Source organism: Dendropsophus ebraccatus, chromosome 8 (genome assembly GCF_027789765.1).
Source record: "Dendropsophus ebraccatus isolate aDenEbr1 chromosome 8, aDenEbr1.pat, whole genome shotgun sequence".
NCBI classification, from domain to species: domain Eukaryota; kingdom Metazoa; phylum Chordata; class Amphibia; order Anura; family Hylidae; genus Dendropsophus; species Dendropsophus ebraccatus.
The window spans coordinates 46,193,468-46,213,911 of NC_091461.1; the positions used below are offsets into that span (position 1 = coordinate 46,193,468).

Consider the following 20,444-nt stretch of genomic DNA (forward strand, 5'->3'; position numbering starts at 1 on the left):
GTGAGTATGGTCAGCAATCACTATGGCGGCTATAGTAGTCGTTTGGAGGAAACCATTACTAGGTAGGCATCCTTGTGTCACAGATATTGGTAGTGATGGCCAGTACTCACTAGAGCTTCTATACTGTACATCCTGAGAAGGTTTGCGGAAGGAACCCAGGGGCTGTCAGTAACCTGTGGGTTATGTAACAGATGGATACAAGTTCTCCCTCTCTCTTTCTTATCTTTCCTGTTCTAGTACTAAAGAGTGCCAAAGAATTGGGGGACATTAATAAATGGCAGCCTTTCACCTTATTGTCCCATCCTTCATGTGAACACTCAGTTCCTATAGTCAGTGTATATCATTGCTGTGATGCTGGGACAGGTCTATTCACACAGGGCTCTAGAACAATACCTGATCACTATTAAAGCAATGTTCCCAAAATGTGCTGCGGCTCACGGGGCCGGTGTCATATTCTGTCTGTACAAATGTGTTGTGTTTTTGTATTGAGGTAGCAGAGCTGCTTTGTTGGCCGTCCCCGGCTCAGGTGGTGTTCTCTTTCTGTTTCCAGATTATCAGATCATTTCCAGAGAGATCACTTTCTCTCAACCGACGGACAAATAATTCCCTTTTACCCCTCCCTCTCTCTCTTTTTATTCTATTTGCTACAACCATTGAGAGCAGTATAACTCAGCCTGCTTGTTTCATCTTTGTTTCCTCCAGGAAATCGAGACTGTAAGTCAATGCCTTCCCGAAATCTGGACTACTAAAGGGATGACGTCTCACGACCATAGTCCTCATGTATCCTTGAGAGGAGCCACAGATTTCCAGTCAAGGTACAATACTTTTTTTTCAGTAGACATTATATAACTTGCAGGACGGCTTAACAATGCTGAGTACCGGCTGCGATAAAGTGGCCAGATAGCTCTGTTTGACCATGTAAATGACAAGTGACAATAAAACAAACCACCCGGCGTTGGTGTACATAGAGCAATGTGTTCTCCAGCCCAGGGTTTGGATTTCTATTTGTACAAGAACCTCGGTGTGCTGCCAATCTCCTAATCATGTCCTATTTATTAGGAACCTCTATTTCAGGGCTATGGATAAAGCCTGTAACTGAGCTGGATGTACTACGGAGAATACTGGGATCACATTTACTGAGGCATAGGGGGACATTTATTAAGTCCGATTAAGTGCGATATTTTATTAGCAAAACGGACGATTTGCGGATAAAATATTCGCAAATCGTCTCTTTCCGCCAAACTAAAAAGATACGCCACATGATACATGTCCCCCAATGTCTGTGCTTAACTTATTTGGATGTGTGTGTTGAAACGTTGTTAAAAGTGTTTCCGGGCTAAAATGATTGTTAGCCCATTCTGATAGATGTCGGGGTCCCCACTCTTGCCACCCACCATCAATCAAAGGCTAATATGGATGGGTCTAGGCTGGGGCCAGAAGCAGTTAGCACCTCTTATCGCTTAGTAGCTGTGTCTGGTTACCGAAGCTGGGCTCCTGTTCAAGCAAATGGGAGCTGAGGTGTAGTAAATAGAAATGACTACTGTGTAGTGGATGTGTCCAACTACTCCTGGCCCCATTCACTGCATTTATCTGACTGTGGCAGCCCTGCTCAGTGGCTGATTGACTAGGGTGTCAAGTGCTGGCATTCTATCAATCCCGAGGGTAAAGGCCTGCCGCCTGACCAGGGTGCCAGTACACTGGTTGTTTTAGCGCATATACTGCACACAGGGGCGGATTAAATTTACCATAGGCCCCGGGCTGTTCACCAAGCCTGGGCCCCCCCACCCCACTGTAACTATGGAAGCACTAGCCTGGCGTTCATAGTACAGGATAGATAATGTCATGATGTCCTGATTTGTGCAAAATTGCCATAAAAAAACTGTGATTTTTTGCAAATCATGGCAGAAGTGTAGCCAGGAGACAGTACACCATTGAAAGTATAAGTCTTTTTGGGTAGTCATGGGCCCCCCAGGAGCTCAGGGCCCCGGGCTGCCGCCCAAAACGCCCCTATTATAATCCACTACTGACTGCACAATATCTTCAACAACCACAATTGTTTCCCTGTTTGCATTGTACATTGCTGTGGATGTAATGTTTTATCAGTGATGCTCAAGAGTCATTTAGAATGTGTTTCAGAAAGAAGGGCAGACTTGGGAAACTGACATTTTCTTTCACACTGTCCGATGAATAAAGGCATCATACATACCAACATTCTCTGAATGAAACAATAGAAAGAAGCGATCGGCACTACAGGTCTCAGAGTAGGTTACCAACAATATATCACTGGATATTACCGTATTCAGTGGTGCTCACCAAGCAAAAATGTCCATAACTGTAACAATATTGAAGTGAAGAAACAGTAGTGGCACTCACCAAGGAAAATGCTGGTGCAGATTTCTTTTTATTAATAAGGCATGGACATACACTGGGCGGACGCCAGGTAGATGCAGGTTACAAGCTTGTTTTGCGCGACTGCGCTTCAACAGACCCCTTTATCAGATGCTTGAGAGGCTCTATAGGCTATTACAAGGGCCAAAACACGTTGCAATAAAGGTTACTTTTGCTATACACTTGGCTGGTGGTCTGTGGCAATTCTATGTGCCTCCAGCCATATATACTATAAGTCTTCTAGTAAACCGCCTGCACTGACTGATTAGTCCATACATCGCATCTGGGATTCTCTTCTATCCTACTAGCTGTAAACAAGCACTGTAAAGACTCCCTGTACCCTGCTAATGGCCACTTCAAGGCATCCATAGGGGATTCAGGGAACTGATTATGTATTTAGAGACTGCAGATAAAGAAAACCCCTCTGTAGTTATTAAAAGTGAAGCTTACAGAAGCCGATCTGAGTCTTTTATGCATTTTGCATAACTCCTATTGACAACAATGGGAGCAACAGAAACAGTGTAGCTTTAGGCACCGTTAATGCAGCTCCCATTAACCTCCATGGTAGTTAGGTAAACTGACTAAAATAAGCCATTTGTGTAGATAACACAGAAAAATGTCAGGTGGGAATACCCTTCAATTATGTTTGTTTACATGTCAGACCTGTTTCATATTCATAAAATAAAGACACACCTGTCAGTTTAAATGTGCTGTCAGATCTAAGGCAGACATTTATAGAGCAGGAGGAGCTGAACAGAGTGATGTATAGTTATTTGAGATTCGTTTTCTTTTCTATTCCTGCACATTCAGACCTTAGTAGTCCAGTGGGCGACCCTACTAAGTGTGTGGCAGCTATCTCTGCAAGCACACTTATACCAAGTAGGCTGTCCGTCTCTTGTTAGGACAAGAGACTGACAACAATTAAAATATAAGAAAAATGTTCTGAGAATCTTTAATAAAATGTCATAAATATATATATATATATATATATATATATATATATATAGTGTTTTATAACAGGCAGTCCACACTCCAGACTGTGTGTTCAGTGTGACAGGATCTCATTACTGTCAGTACCATATACATAGTTAATAAAAATCACTCTCCAAATAGATATCAGAATGTAAAAGACTTATCTAAGTAGAAGGAAGTGGCAGTGTCATTGCAGAGTAGGTGACAAAGCTATTTTTATTCTGGTCACATGTATGATGAGATTGCTTATCCCTAAGCATATGACTAGTGGGGTGAAAATTGAACTATAAATTCACCTCTAACTTCATAAGGGTATGTTCACACAGGGCAGATACAGTGCAGAAGATCTGTAGTTGCAGGATTGTGCTGTGGATTTTGGTACAGAAATGCTGTGGATTTTCTGCTGCGGCACGTCTGCAGCTTATCTGCCCTGTGTGAACATACTCTTACGGTGCCCCATTTTATCTCTTTATATTGTTTTTTTTTCATAAATCATTGTTTTTTGGATGTAATGAATGTATTCCAGTATATACTAACATTTTTCAAGTTGTTAGCTGTTTCTGTAGCTACAATCTATAAAGTGAATCTCAACCTTTGGAACAAATGAAGAGACTATATTAAAACATTGCATAAATGACAAATCTCTAATAGGATATTATTAGTATGGTTGCTGGAACAGTTTAGCTACAACAAGAGAGACTGAAGTTCACATGCATGCTATAAAAGCGTTTTAGTTTAAGAGCTGACAGTTTTTCAAGATTATGACTTGGTTTAAGAGCATTGCTTTGGTTTAAGAGCTCCCTGTACTGGGTGGGAGCAGGAGTGGAGGAGGGGCATGGTCTGCATAGCGGGGTCTACAGCCTTGTACTCTGACCCAGGAAGTCTCCCTCACCTTCCAAATCATAGCAGATCTACTTCAAGCTGGGGCTTGCATCAGGGGACAGGACTGTGGGGGTAATCTGTTCATAGCTGTAACCCATCTCTCCCTGGACAGAGTGCTGCTATACTGTGCCCTCATCTGCCCGGCTCATTCCTTCATGCTCCCTGCAGTCTCTGTCAGCCCTTGTGTTTCCCATCCTCTACATTCCTGGACAGTAACTTATAATATCACATATTCAGCTGTTTCTCATTGTTTGTTTCATCTGTTTTACATGTTATTCAAAATAATAAACCATTATTTTTGGGGTGTGGAACCAATTGTCTGCATTTCTATGATTTCTTATGGGAAAATTTGCTTTGGTTTAAGGGTATGTTCACACTTACCGGATCCGCAGCGTATTTTCTGCTGCGAATCTCCGCAGCGGATCTGCAGCAGATTTCATTTAAATAACTGAACACAGAATCAAATCTTTGGCATCAAATCTGCTGCAGATCTGCTGCGGATCCTGTAAGTGTAAACGCAGGATTACAAGCGCAGTCCCGGATCAAATTATGCTCGTAATCCAAGGCACCACTGTATATTAAACTGGAATCTGTGATGAACATTTACAGGAGAGAAGTGGAGAATTCAAATGATTCAAATGATTTCCTTTAATATTTTCTAAATTGACCGGATTTGTTGCTTTCCACAGTTATAAGGCGTCATTTACCCTGGTGCTAGTTATTTCCATAGGAGCAGCACAATGTCAATAACAACAGACCCAGATCTGCTACAGGGCAGCCTCCAAAAGCATCCGGCCTACTACATTGTCTATAAAAGGGTCCAGCAAGTTTCTGCTGTGGTCCCTGTTAATGTACCAGACAATGTAACATTGTATGCTGTGCTATTTCATCCTGTATTTTAGAGAGCACCCTAACAGTCTTCCAGTACTTATCGGCTAAGTCTTCCAGTACTTATCAACTGCTGTATGCCCTGCAGGCAGGAAGCAGGGTATTCTTTCCATTGTGACACAGTGCTCTCTACTACCACCTCAGTCTGTGACAGGAACTGTCCAGAGCAGTAGCAAATCCCTATAGAAAACCTCATTTACGATGCTTTGAAAATGAATAAAGTTATTGAAACAGAAAACCTCTCCTGTTATGTACAGAGGTGGCAGCAGAGAGCAATGTGTCAGACTCAAAAGAATACACCACTTTCTGCGTGACATACAGCAGCTGATAAGTACTGTAAGACTTGAGATTTGTATACAAAGTAATTTACAGATCTGTATAACTTTCTGACACAAAGCATAGGGGATAACTAGCTGAATGTTGGGGGGGGGGGGGGGTCCTACAACTAGGAGCCCCACCAATCATGAGAACAGAGGTCGTTTTCCCCCTAAATGAATGGAGGATCATGGGAATGGAGCATGCATGGCCAGCCCTTTATTTTCTACATTGCTTCGGTTGAGTTCACTGGAATTGTGAGGGTCAGATGTCAGACCACCTAATTAGCTTCTTACCCCTATCCTGTGCATAACCATTGATCCTGAGCTAACCCCTTTACACAACCTATGGTCTGGTTAGATTTCTCATTTACAACCGTAACAAATACAATGTAACAAGCTCTGTTCTCTGTAACCATTCGCTCCCAACCTTGTCCTCCAGCACATCTACTATTATCACATAACGGCAATAGATAGCGAGTGCTTTTGTTTCCTTACAGCCTGCTATTGTTCTCGGAGGTTGTGAAATATCGCAGCTATTCCAACCACTGGCACTGTTTGTAATCGGCCCGGTGTAAATAATCAGCCGACTTCTCCACCGCCAACTGTGTTGACTTTGCAGCCTGAACTGGCAGCAAATCTTCATCCCACACTGATCTTCTTTCCTTTCTGAACTTCACAATATAAAGGAGAAATGAATTGTATAATTAGTTAATTATAGCTTTATGAATTATTCCTTTGTTCTGAAAGGTTTCTGCACAGTCTTTGCATAAATCCAAATCTCTTGGACAGTGATCATGCGGAGGAAGATATGAATGGCAAAGGGAGTAAGTGATATGTGTATAGCGTCTCCAGGCTTCACCCCATTACCAGGGGGATTGCAGGGATCTATCCTTTCTCCAATTGTGCTTTCCCTTAATTTACAAGTTCTCTTGATTCTTGTCTAATGGGAAATAACAAAAGACATGCAGCGTTTTTTGTGTCTATGAATGCTGTTCCCTAGTATAGACATCCTGGTTCCCTGACTGTAGTCATGATGAAAGAGTGGGCATACTGTAGGTGTTGCAGTGTTTTTTTGAGACCGCTGAAAATTTGGACGATCAATGGTCTCCTTGAGAGCTTCAAGCCCCGGGTGGCTGCCCAAGCTGCTCGTAATATAATATAAAGTATCCAGATAAATCGGCAGGTCTGGCTTTGTGTTCCTGGGTTCTTGTGATGATGCAGCTTGTCACATTCAGCATTTTTATTTGTATGAGCCAAGGCCACAGGTTGCGGCATGTCTTCATTCATAGGGGTCATGGATACTGTAATGTGGGTCTATGTGCAACTCATCCTAAATGTTAGGAATAAGATACGATCTATCAGTTGTACTAAACCTTTCTGAAGTCGAATGTTGGAGACATAACCTCCTGTGACCTTGGACACAAGACCACCCACAGAAACTGGGTACCGCCCCATCCATCCAACCAACCTTTTTTTTTTACATTACATAGGAATTTATTTCCCCAAAAAGTAAATGTTACTATACTGACCTTTCCGGGGAGCTTCCAAATCCCCCTCGCAGTCCTGCAGCTATGACATATTATTACAACACTACCAAAATCATTGAAACCTTTAAGTATGTTAAAGGACTAAATAAGGTTCAGGAGGGAAACTGAGCTCAAGAACAAGAGGACACAGTGAGAGGTTATCTGGGGGACAGATCAGAAGCAACGTGAGAAAATATTATTTTACTGAAAGAGTAGTAGATACTTGGAACAAACTTCCAGCAGATGGGGTTGGTAAACCTACAATAACAGAAGTTAAACATGTCTGAGATAAACATATATCTATCCTAAGATACTAAGAAGGGAAATACTAAAAGGGCAGACTAGATGGACCAAGTGGTGTTCTTCTGCCGACAATCTTCTATGTTTCTAAAATTAGGGCGGCTGGACGGTCAACTTTGCTCCCTGTCAGCTCCGCACTGACTAACTGTCCCACATGCCCCTCCTTAAATATAGCTACCCACGCTCCTTGCTTCCCCCCGCCACTATACTGGAGATTCAGCACTTGCAGATAGTGTGAGACAATGGAGTTTTATATCTCACAGATAGCAATACAGTGTGATTCAGTAGAGACTTTTATTAGAGATTTGTTTGGAGGAGAGGTGTCTGAGAGCTGCCAGCAAAGATCTGATGTCTGGAAAAAAATAGGTCATCTGTAGTGCATCCGCAATCAATATTTTTTGATGGGAAGGTGGAGTTAAATAGATGATCCGTATGTAGCATCCGTAACATCCCCAAAAAGTGGGGATCCCATAGACTTCTATTGTTCTGCAATTACAGTCCGCAGTAGGACATGTTCTATTCTTTTGTGGAACAGATTGCCGATCCATAAAACTAAGGATAATATAAATATCCCAATAAAAATTAATATAGTTACACTGAACATCACATGAAACAGCTGCCATAAAGCAAGGATCAGATTGTATGGATGTGACTGAGCGTAGATGGAACAGATTACACTACAGGAATATTGTTGGTCAATCAGAAGTATATGGGCACAAAAATGCTTCTTTACCACAGTATAAGAGATGAGTGATGACAAAGTAGGAAAACAAATGTATGATGTGTAAGCTTTAATTTCCTGCGTGACTATATAGTATACAGCAGTGTGATATACTCCTTACTGTATTCATGCCCATGGCTACTCCAAAAGCTGTATGAGATAGCTCATGGGACAAACATCCTGGTGTGAATAGCTTTATCCTAGGGTGACACATTATGTATACAGTCTATGCATACAGTAGGGGGATGTCCTTATTGAGAAATCTGGGACTAAATGCATGCTGTTCTTTTCTTAAAAAGGTCCCTATGATTTACAAAAACTTCTGACATATCATAGCGACACATCAGAGGTTTGTATCGGTGGGGGGTCTGAGTGCAGAGACTCCAAAAGCTTGTTCAAATGAAGAGGCAGACACAGGCCGCAGCGCACACACTCTGCCTTTCCAGTCTGGAGAGCAGGAAAGTTTTTCATGGGGATTTGCAGAGAGCACTGTGTCAGACTGGAGAAAATACACCACTTCCAGCAGGACATACAGCAGCTGATAAGTACTGGAAGACTTGAGATTTTTTTTAATGTGCCACAAATACAGATAGAGAGAAGAGAAGAGAAGTCTGCGGCGCTCACCATTTGTTCAGGTTTACCCATTGGGAACACATATTGTTATATATATATATATATATATATATATATATATATATATATATATATATATATATATATATATATAGTGTGAGATTTGTGATGTTTTTTTTGGTCAGTGTGTTGTTACAAGGTAATGGCGGGTGTAAATCATCTACAGGATGTCTTGTTTATTGTAAATGTAATGTTATATTGTAGCTGGAGCCTGACATATCTGCTTTTATACCAATGCTTATATTTACTGTTCATAAATAGTAACGTCACACATGACAGAGATCCGTGACACATTTGCCGCCATTAAAGACTCCTGTCACACTGTGCTTTGCAGTGACTATCAGGGCTGTTCTTTTAGAGGCTCTCCTGGTGTATATCTCTGCTGGAGGCTACTGTACAATATAGGACTGCAGGAGACTATTGTAATGTAGTATCAGCAGCAGAATGACTGTCTGAGCCCCTGAGCCCTGCCCAAGTATTTATACAGAGCCCCGAATCACCAAGGTCAGGTGGCATAGATAAATTACATCTGCTTTTCCAGGAGAAAATACATAGTGCTTGAAAAGCGTGCCCATTTACCAGTGACTTTTAGAGCGCCCCTTTAATATATACTTTAGTGATGACGAATATTCGATATTCATACGAATATCCCGCGAATATTCGAATATTCGATCCCATTAAAGTCTATGGGAACAAGTATTCCATTAGTGAAAAACATCTATTTGACCATTTGGAGGGTAAAACCCGAAGCTGGGGTATTTGAACTTTTTTCGAACATTTATCGAATATGCGCGGGATTTTCGTACGAATATCGAATATTCGAATATCTCACTATTCGATCGAATATCTATTCGATCGAACAGTATTCGCTCATCACTAATATACTTTAAAGGGAATCTATCAGCAGGTTAGGTGACTGTAACCTGCTAATAGCCCCCTATTGTGCACGGGGCGCCTCTCTCTTACCCCCACAGTGCCGATCCAGCCTACTCCCTCTAATGATAATCAATGGAGTGGACGGGCCGAGTTGGTACTCTGGGGGCCGGGCAGTGCTCCGGACCATGGAATAGACTGCTAACAGCACATGAATGGCACAGAGGAGGAAACGACTTTGGCCTTTAAGATCTGAATCGGTACCCAACCCTTAAACAGCTACAGCCCTTTAGGAGCATATTCGGTACCGGCCCTTTAAAAAAAAATTCAATAATGGTTCTTTAAAAACAAATGCTATACAAGCGCTTAAAGTGGGAATTTGGTACCATCCCTTTAACCTCTAAAGAACACAGTGGATTTTAGCCTTAAAGAGGACCGTCACCCCCCGTGTCAGGGTGACAGACTCCCGATCCCCCGTTAGAGCCCCCTATACTTACATCATCGCGCCGGGTCCCACTTCCTGAGCCGGTCAGGTGACTGAGATTTCAGCGCCCGAAGCCCGGTGCGTGTGCTCACAGGAGAGTCAGATGCTCATACAGAATGAATAGGGAGTCCGATGCTCCGTCATTCTCTATGGGCATCGGACTCTCCTGTGAGCGCGATGAGGTAAGTATAGGGCGCTCTAACGGGGAATCGGGAGCCTGTCACCCCGGCTCGGGGGGTGACAGGTTTCCTTTAACCCTTTGAGGACCAGGCCCAAAATTACCCAGTGGACCGCGCAAATTTTGATCTTTGCGCTTTCGTTTTTCCCTCCTCTCCTTCTAAGAGCTCCAGCACTTTCAGTTTTCTATCTACAAGCCATGTAAGTGCTTGTTTTTTACAGAAATAGTTGTACTATGTAATGGCGTCTTTCATTCTACCATAACATGTATGACGGAATCCCAAATATATTATTTATGAAGATATAAATAGGTGAAATCGTAAAAAAGAATGCAATATGGTAACGTTTGGGGGGTTCCTGTGTCTACGTAATGCACTATATGGTAACAGCGACATGATACTATTACTCTATAGGTCAGTCCGAACACAACCATATGCAGGTTTACGCAGTTTCTCTAATGTTATATATATTTTTTTTTTATGAAATCCTTTTTTTGGCAATTAATTATAAACAAAATAGCCCTATTGTGACGCTTATAACAGTTTTATTTTTTTACCTATGGGGCTGTATGGGGTGTCATTTTTTCCGCCATGATCTCTAGCTTTTATTAATACTTGTGAAGATCGGACGTTGGCAATGACGCTTTTTATATTTTAATAGATTGGACAATTACGCACGCTATGGTATATTATATGTTTATTTATTTATTTATTTTTATATGTTTTATTTATTTAATGGGAAAGGGGGGTGATTTAGACTGTTATTGGGGGAGGGGTTTTGGGGCAGTGTGTTAGTGAATTTAACTTTTTTTTTTTTACACATTTGAAGTCCCTTTGGGGGACTTTTACATACACTAGTTTGATTGCAGACACTGTTCATTGCTATGCCATAGGCATAGCATTGATCAGTGTTATCGGCGATCTGCTCATTGAGCCTGCCTGTGCAGGCTTAGTGCAGCAGATCGCCGATCGGACCGCACGGAGCCAGGTGAGAGACCTCCGGCGGTCCGTTTTAACGATCGGGACCCCCGAAGTCACACTCCCCCTGTCACTTACACTTAAACGCTGTGGCGTTTAAGGAGTTAATGACACGCGGCAGCGCGATTGCCGCAGCGTGTCATTACCGGTGAGGTCCCGGCTGCTGATTGCAGCCGGCCCCCACCTGCTATGAAGCGCGCTCCGCTCCGGAGCACGCTTCATAGCCGGAGAAACACCCAGGACGTATAGTTACGCCCTAGGTCGTCTGGGGACAGACTTCCATGGCGTAACTATACGCCCTGGGTCGTCTAAGGGTTAAAGACCAAGACAATTTTTATTTTCACATTTTAATTTTTTATTCACGCCTTCTAACAGCCAGCGCGCTTTCATTTTTCAAACTACAGGGCTGTTTGGGATCTTACTTTTTGCAACATGATCTCTAGTTATTATTGGTATCATATGTGTATAGATCGGACGCTTTGATCGCTCTTTATTAATGATTTTTTCCCCTGGAGAAGTTCAATCTGGATCAGGTGGAGCCGGATGAGTCTAAGAAGGAGGAGGAGGAGCGTAGGCATTACCGGTTGATTCCCGCGGACGTTTGCGAATTGGCTCCAGGCCTTCGCTATTCTCGCTAGCGTGGTGGGGAAGAAGGCGCCGGAACATTGTTCCGGGCTATTCTGCTACCTAGATTCCTTTGTAGAGGCCTATAGGGTTATGGCGGGAACAAGTGGCTCAGGTACAATGAGCAGTTCTGCCAGCGCAAGGCGATACGTTGGGACCACAAAGAAATCAGTTTGTGGATGCGTCTCATGCGTCTCATGGGCAGTCCTTTCAGGATGCTGCTGGCGGCTTAGGTTCTTTTACTGGGCGGTCGGCATCAGGAGAACGAGGCTGCTGTTGGCAGTTTAATGAGGGGCATGGTAAATTTGCCTCCGACTGCCGTTACAAGCAGGAGTGCTCCGGCTGTGGGGGCACTCACAGCCTCGCTTGGTGTTTCAGGAAGGGAAAGTGGCGAGCTGGGGAAACTGACCAGCACAGACAGCAATTGGTAAAGTGAGAAGACAGTGGAATCTCTTCAGTTGTTGGCTGCTTCTTTAGGAGATACAGTGTCCAGCTTATACTTGCGAGAATCATGGATTTAATCCGGTTTTTACTATGTTATACTTATGTTATACTGTCTTGCTTTACCTGCTATTGAGCGGTGCTGCGAAGGGGAGGCCGATAACCACCATGAAGCATGAGGAGAAGACCGTGCAAAACTATCTGGAGACCACCTCACCTGTCCTGCAGAGCTCCTCTAATGGAGAAACAAAGGAAGAAGACGCCACCACAGCACGGCCTATATGTGGATGCTGATCTCTGCTATTTCCATCGCATTATCCATTATCTTCCAGGGACTCCTATGGTGGATGACGTATCTATGCTACAGACTCAGAGAGATGATGGTGGCAAAAATGATGAAGTTAGTAGGGTACAAGAGCAGGCAGATACCACCTCAGCCTGTAGGACCCGGCTTGTTATTACCCTTTATATCCCTAATAAAATGTCATGTCCAGAACTGCAGCTTATGTGATTTATTAGCACTTTATAGTTATTGATGGGTTATTTGTAGCCATGTGACATGTATGTAATAAGGCCCAGCAGCTCCTACCTGCCAATAACTGCAGGGATGGGAGGCCTTATAGCTGCCTACTGAGCTGTATACACAGCACTCACTCAGCACAGTGTATACAGCCATTGGGGGGCAGGGGTAGTAATACCCTATCATCAGGGCCGATTCTAGCCTTTCTGCTGCCTGAGGCGAAAATTAAAATGGCGCCCCCCCCCCCCCCCAATAATTAGTGATCAACTGCACACATACATATATATAATATATAATATATAATATATATATATATATATATATATATATATATATATATATATATACTAGCAGCAATTATACCACACATATAGGTATATATTAGCTATAAATATAACACACACATAAAAATATACCTGCCGGCAGTGTATGTACTGCATAGTAGGTACCAGCAGTGCGTATACTGTATGCAAACACATGTACCAGCTGTGTGACCAGTTACCATCACTCCCCCTGTCTCTGTGCCGTAGGCCATGTGCACACTATGTATAACACCGGCCGTTCTGTGACCCAGCCTGATCACAGAGCGGCTGGTTTTACTGAAGATCATCAAGTCACCACAGTACCGGATGGATGATGTTCATTCCTTCTAAATTTGGGTGCGAGTGCACTCATGTGCGCCCACATCCGGATTCACCGCTGCACACAATGGAGCGTACGGCCGGAGCCACACACTCCATTGCAAGAACTAACAGGTTCTCTGTGGCCGGTATTCAATGAATGAGATGGAGAGATAATGATGAACTATAAAGCATGGGATCCGCATAATCGCTGTACCCTCACCATGCTGTATAAGTCACCTCCCTTGATGCAGTAATCCTCCAGAGTGCCCAGTAGAGGATTACAGCATATGATCAGGGTAGGTGACCTATAAAGCATGGTGCCCCTGTAATCATACCTCCCAACCGTCCCGGATTCCCGTTTTCAGGGTTCTGTCCCGCGGTCCCGGAACGGCCCCCCGTGTCCCGCTTTATATGTGGCCCGACCAAAAAAACAATAAGCCAGTAACTCACCTGTCCGCCGGTCCCAGCAGCTCCTCTCCCGGCAGAGCGCGCACTCCCGTCATCCTCCGGGGCGGGCAGCGGGGTACAGAGACACTGACTGTGCCGGAAGTGACCTGCAGCCTCTCATGAATTACTTCCGGCACAGTTAGTGTCTGTATACCCCGCTGCCCCCCCCCCGGAGGATGACGGGAGTGTGCGCTCTGCTGGGAGAGGAGCTGCTGGGGCCGGCGGACAGGTGAGTTACTGGCTTATTGTTTTTCTGGTCGGGCCACACAAATGGAGGCATTGGCTACTATGTGGGGCGCTATATGGGGGATTGGCTACTATGTGGGGCAGTATATGGGGCTTTGGCTATTATGTGGGGCACTATATAGGGTGCATTGGCTACTATGTGGGCACTATATGGGGCATTGGCTATTATGTGGGGCACTATATAGGGGGCATTGGCTACTATGTGGGGCACTATATGGGGGCATTGGCTACTTTGTGGGGCACTATATGGGGGCATTGGCTACTATGTGGGGCACTATATGGGGGCATTGGCTACTATGTGGGGCACTATATGGGGGCATTGGCTACTATGTGGGGCACTATATAGGGGGCATTGGCTACTATGTGGGGCACTATATGGGGGCATTGGCTACTATGTGGGGCACTATATGGGGGCATTGGCTACTATGTGGGCACTATATGGGGGCATTGGCTACTATGTGGGGCACTATATGGGGGCATTGGCTACTATGTGGGGCACTATATGGGGGCATTGGCTACTATGTGGGGCACTCTATGGGGGATTGGCTACTATGTGGGGCACTATATGGGGGCATTGGCTACTATGTGGGGCACTATATGGGGGCATTGGCTACTATGTGGGGCACTATATGGGGGCATTGGCTACTATGTGGGGCACTATATAGGGGGCATTGGCTACTATGTGGGGCACTATATGGGGGCATTGGCTACTATGTGGGGCACTATATGGGGGCATTGGCTACTATGTGGGCACTATATGGGGGCATTGGCTACTATGTGGGGCACTATATGGGGGCATTGGCTACTATGTGGGGCACTATATGGGGGCATTGGCTACTATGTGGGGCACTCTATGGGGGATTGGCTACTATGTGGGGCACTATATGGGGGCATTGGCTACTATGTGGGGCACTATATGGGGGCATTGGCTACTATGTGGGGCACTATATGGGGGCATTGGCTACTATGTGGGGCACTATATGGGGGCATTGGCTACTATGTGGGGCACTATATGGGGGCATTGGCTACTATGTGGGGCACTATATGGGGGATTGGCTACTATGTGGGGCCCTATATGGGGGCATTGGATACTATGTGGGGGATTGGATACTATGTGGGGCACTATATGGGGCATTGGATACTATGTGGGGTACTATATGGGGGCATTGGATACTATGTGGGGGATTGGATACTTTGTGGGGCACTATATGGGGGATTGGATACTATGTGGGGCACTATAATGGGGGATTGGATACTATGTGGGGCGCTATATGGGGGATTGGATACTATATAGGGCATTTTTTCGGGATTGGATACTGTATAGGGCACTATTCAGTCAGCAGCATGTGGTGACTGTAGGGGAGTGGCTAGGGAGGGTTGCTATGGGGGCGTGGCTATGGAGGGTCGCTATGGGGGGCGTGGCTATGGGGACCGTGGCGCACATGTCCCTCTTTGCTCTTTGCAAAAGTTGGGAGGTATGCCTATAATGGTGGATATCACCTAATACCCCCAAACAGCATCTTGGTTGGTGATACTGACCTCCTAATAGAAAATACCCATACCCTTCCCTCAGCAAAGACCCCCTAATACCAGTCACCCCCCACAGTAAGCACCTAGAAACACTGCATACCCACCTCAGCATATATCTACTGTATAAAACCCACATGCACATTCACACACACACAAACACACACACACACACACTTATGCAATTCACACCATACCTTCTGTTTCTGATCTGTCTCCTGGCTACACAGGTCCTGGGAGGCTATGGAGAGTCAGGACCTCAGAAGACAGAGCTCATGGAGCAGAGGAGGGGGGGACAACACACACAGAGCAGGGGGGACAGGGCACTCAGAGGAGGGGGGCACAGGACAGGCAGCACACACAGAGGAGGGGGACAGGAAGCACACACAGAAGGGAGGGGGGCACAGGACAGGCAGCACACACAGAGGAGGGGGACAGGAAGCACACACAGAAGGGAGGGGGGCATAGGACAGGAAGCACACACAGAGGAGGGTGGACAGGAAGCACACACAGAGGGGAGGGGGGCACAGGACAGGCAGCACACACAGAGGATGGGGACAGGAAGCACACACAGAGGGGAGGGGGGCACAGGACAGGCAGCACACACAGAGGAGGGGGACAGGAAGCACACACAGAGGGGAGGGGGGCACAGGACAGGAAGCACACACAGAGGAGGGTGGACAGGAGACAGAGCTCTGCAGGGTCAGTTTCCTGGTCTTCTCACTGTTATGACCTCTGCAGGCTGCCGTGCTAAGTCCCCTCCTCCTCCTGCTTCCAGTCCCGACACTCAGGCAGCACACAGTGGAGGAAGCACCGGGATCACAGGGAAACTTTGTAGTATTGTGCATCCTCCACTGTTTGCTTTGCAGATAAGGCAGCCGGGACCCAGATAAGGCAGCAGGAGATAAGGTAACACTGCTGGGCGGCTGCTGTCATCTAGTTAAGTCAGAAATGACTTAACTACAATGACAGGGCAGGATTGTGCCGCCCCCTCAGGGACCTCGGAAGCTGCCGCCTGAGGCAGAATTCTCACTCTGCCTCATGGTAGGAACGGGCCTGCCTATCATACACTGGTCGACAGGTGGTTACAGGTGTATGGGATGTCACATAGCGCTTCCAGTATAGTGTAGTGACGTGCCTGCTAAGAGATATAGGGGGAGATTTTTTAAACATGGTGTGAAGTGAAACTGGCCTAGTTGCCCCTAGCAACCAATCAGATTCCACCTTTCATTCCTCACACACTCTTTGGAAAATGAAAGATGGAATCTGATTGGTTGCTAGGGGCAACTTAGCCGGTTTCACTTTACACCACATTTGATAAATCTCCCCCATAGTGTTTTTATTTTTCTATGTACAGGACAATGTAAGAGCTTTTATTTTAAGGAACAAGTGTACTTTTTACTGGCACTTTTCAAGCTACCATAAAATGTATGATGGTACCCCAAAAATATTATTTATAGGGTGACATTTTGTAACCTTTGGTGGTTTTTGTAATAAAACTGACATGATATCTTTATTCTATATGTCAGTGATAGCCATGTTTTCTTAGAGTTTTTTACACTTTTTTTTAAAATAATTATTAGTAAAATTGCCCTATTGTTACTGATAACTGTTTTATTTGTTTACGGGGCTGTTTGGGGTGCTTTTTTTTTGTGCCGCTATATCTACTTTTTATTAGTAGCCTATTTGTGTAGATTGGACATTTTCATCATTTATATATATATATATATATATATATATATATATATATATATATATATTTTTTTTTTTAAATATAATGTAAGAAAAAAACAATCCTGATGCTTTCCCCCTCTTTTCGTTTACACCGTCCACCCTGCAAGAACAATATAGCTTTATTTCAATAGACTGGACTATTACTCACGCTACAATACATAATATGTATGTTTGTTTATTTATTAAATTATTTATTGAATATTTGTAAATGTTTTATTTGTATAATGGGAAAGGGATTTTTTTTGTTATCTATAATTTGAAAAAATCTGCAATCCTATCTTTTTTCCCGCTTTTTGTTTACGTTCTTCACTGGGCGGCAACAATATTGTAATATTTTAATAGATCGGACGATTGTAATATGTTTATTTTTTACACTTTTTTAATATTTTAATTTGTATAATGGGAAAGGGGGTAATATAAATGTTTATTGAGACATTTTTATTCGTGTTTTGTTTTTTTTAAATATGTTTTAAAACTTTTTTTACATATTTCGTATTGCAGGGGACTTATATATGCAATGCTCAGATTGCATATATTAGGGGTCTGTCTCTTCATTCTAACAATCAACAGGGGTCTCAGCACCCTGACCCCACCAATACAAACTTATGATTTTTTCAAATCAACTGGTGCCAGTACTTAGCTGCTGTATGTCCTGGTAATCTTTCCAGTTTAGAGAGCAGGAGAGGTTTTCAAGGGGATTTACTACTGCTATGGACAGTTCCTGACATAGACAGATGTGGCAGCAGAGAGCACTATGTCAGACTGGAGAGAATACACCATTATCTGCAGGATATACAACAGCTGATAAGCATTGGAAGACTTAAGATTTTTAATAGAGGTAAATTACAAATCTCTGGCACTTTCTGGCACTAGTTGATTTGAAAAAAAAAAAACTTTTTGGGTAATTTCCTCAAATGTTTCTAGGAAATATCTAGAACTTGTAGCATCATGTGCTACAAATACAGATAGTTGGCTTAAGAGAAGTCTGTGACACTCACCATTTGTACAGGTTTACCCATTAGTAAACCATACCCCAAGTGCCGTCTTCCCAACAAATCTCTATCATTGCAGCATAATCTCTTTTTATCATTTGTTTTTCCACTAACTTTTATGCTACACAATAATATGCCCAGTAGGTAACATGCAGCATATGATATAAATTATATAGTATTGAAGTGTAGGAGATATTATGTCCAGATATATGCAGAATCTTCTTCCCTTAGCTCTAGTGTCAGCGTTCCTATTGCCCTTAAAGGGAACTAACAACAGTATAAAGTGCAACTTCCTGAAGAGGGGAGGTTCACTGTCAGTGTAGAATGTTATCCTGTTATTATATATTCTATAAAGGTAACCGGAATATACACTCACCGGCCACTTTATTAGGTACACGTGTCCAACTGCACGTTACCACTTAAAGGGGTAGTGCACCAAAAAAAATTTTTCTTTCAAATCAACTGCTGCCATGAAGTGCCAGAGATTTGTAATTTACTTCTATTAAAAAATCTCAAGCCTTCCAGTACTTATCAGCTGCTGTGTGTCCAGCAGGAAGTGGTGTTTTCTTTCCTGTCCGACACAGTGCTCTCTTTTGCCTCCTCTGTGCATGTCAGGAACTGTCCAGAGAAGGAGCAAATCCCCATAGAAAACCTCTCCTGCTCTCCAGACTGGAAATAATACCACTTCCTGCTGGGCATACAGCAGCTGATAAGTACTGGAAGGCTTGAGATTTTTTTAATAGAAGTAAATTAAAAATCTCTGGCACTTCATGGCAGCAGTTGATTTGAAAGAAAAAATTTTTTGGTGCACTACCCCTTTAATTTCTAATCAGCCAATCACATGGCGGCAACTCAGTGCATTTAGGCATGTAGACAATGTCAAGACAATCTCCTGCAGTTCAAACCGAGCATCAGTATGGGGAAGAAAGGTGATTTGAGTGCCTTTGAACGTGGCATGGTTGTTGGTGCCAGAAGGGCTGGTCTGAGTATTTCAGAAACTGCTGATCTACTGGGATTTTCACGCACAACCATCTCTAGGGTTTACAGAGAATGGTCCGAAAAAGAAAAAACATCCAGTGAGCGGCAGTTCTGTGGGCGGAAATGCCTTGTTGATGCCAGAGGTCAGAGGAGAATGGGCAGACTGGTTCGAGCTGATAGAAAGGCAACAGTGACTCAAATAGCCAACCGTTACATCCAAGGTAGGCAGAAGAGCATCTCTGAATGCACAGTACGGCCAACTTTGAGGCAGATGGGCTACAGCAGCAGAAGACCACCCGTTACTAGCATGGTGTACCTAATAAAGTGGCCGGTGAGTGTATATGAGACGTGTGATGGTTTTTCTGGTCAGTGTGTTGTTACAAGGTAATGGCAGGTGTAAATCATCTACAAGGGTGTCTTGTTTATTGTAAATGTAATGTTATATTGTAGCTGGAGCCTGACATATCTGCTTTTATACCAATGCTTATATTTACTGTTCATAAATAGTAAAGTAGCGTCACACATGACAGAGATCCGTAACACATTTGCCGCCATTGAAGACTCCTGTCACACTGTGCTTTGCAGTGAATATCAGGGCTGTTCTTTTAGAGGCTCTCCTGGTGTATATCTCTGCTGGAGGCTACTGTACAATATAGGACTGCAGGAGACTATTGTAATGTAGTATCAGCAGCAGAATGACTGTCTGAGCCCCTGAGCCCTGCCCAAGCATTTATACAGAGCCCCGAATCACCAAGGTCAGGCTGCAGAGATAAATTACATCTGCTTTTCCAGGAGAAAATACATAGTGCTTGAAAAGAAGAACCTATTTACCAGTGACTTTTAGAGCGCCCCTTTAATAGATACTTTAAAGAACCATCAGCAGGTTAGGCGACTCTAACTTGCTAATGGCCCCCTATTGTGTATGGGGCACCAAGGAGGAAGGCCTGTCTCTTTCACCCATAGTGCCGTAATCGCCCAAAATATTAATTTACTTAATCCATGATCCCAAAAAGAATTGCGTTTTTTTTATTTTTTTTTTATTTCACTGCGCATATAATTTTTTCCTGGTTTCGCAGCATATTTTATGTAAAAATTCAGCCTGTCATTGCAAAGTACAATTAGTGACACAAAAAATAAGGGCTCATGTGGGTCCGTAGGTGTAAAAATGCAACTG

General features: G+C 43.8%; 1 protein-coding gene across 9 annotated transcripts in view; it reads left to right on the top strand.

The window, feature by feature from the left end:
- The window catches only part of FAM13C (family with sequence similarity 13 member C), a 304,323-nt gene that overhangs the window by 236,582 nt on the left and 47,297 nt on the right, over positions 1-20,444 (top strand). For all 9 annotated transcript variants that reach the window (XM_069980308.1, XM_069980304.1, XM_069980307.1 and 6 more), the window contains one exon: positions 703-815. In XM_069980308.1, coding sequence (XP_069836409.1) covers positions 703-815 — 113 coding nt within the window. The remainder of the gene's footprint in view (positions 1-702; positions 816-20,444) is intronic.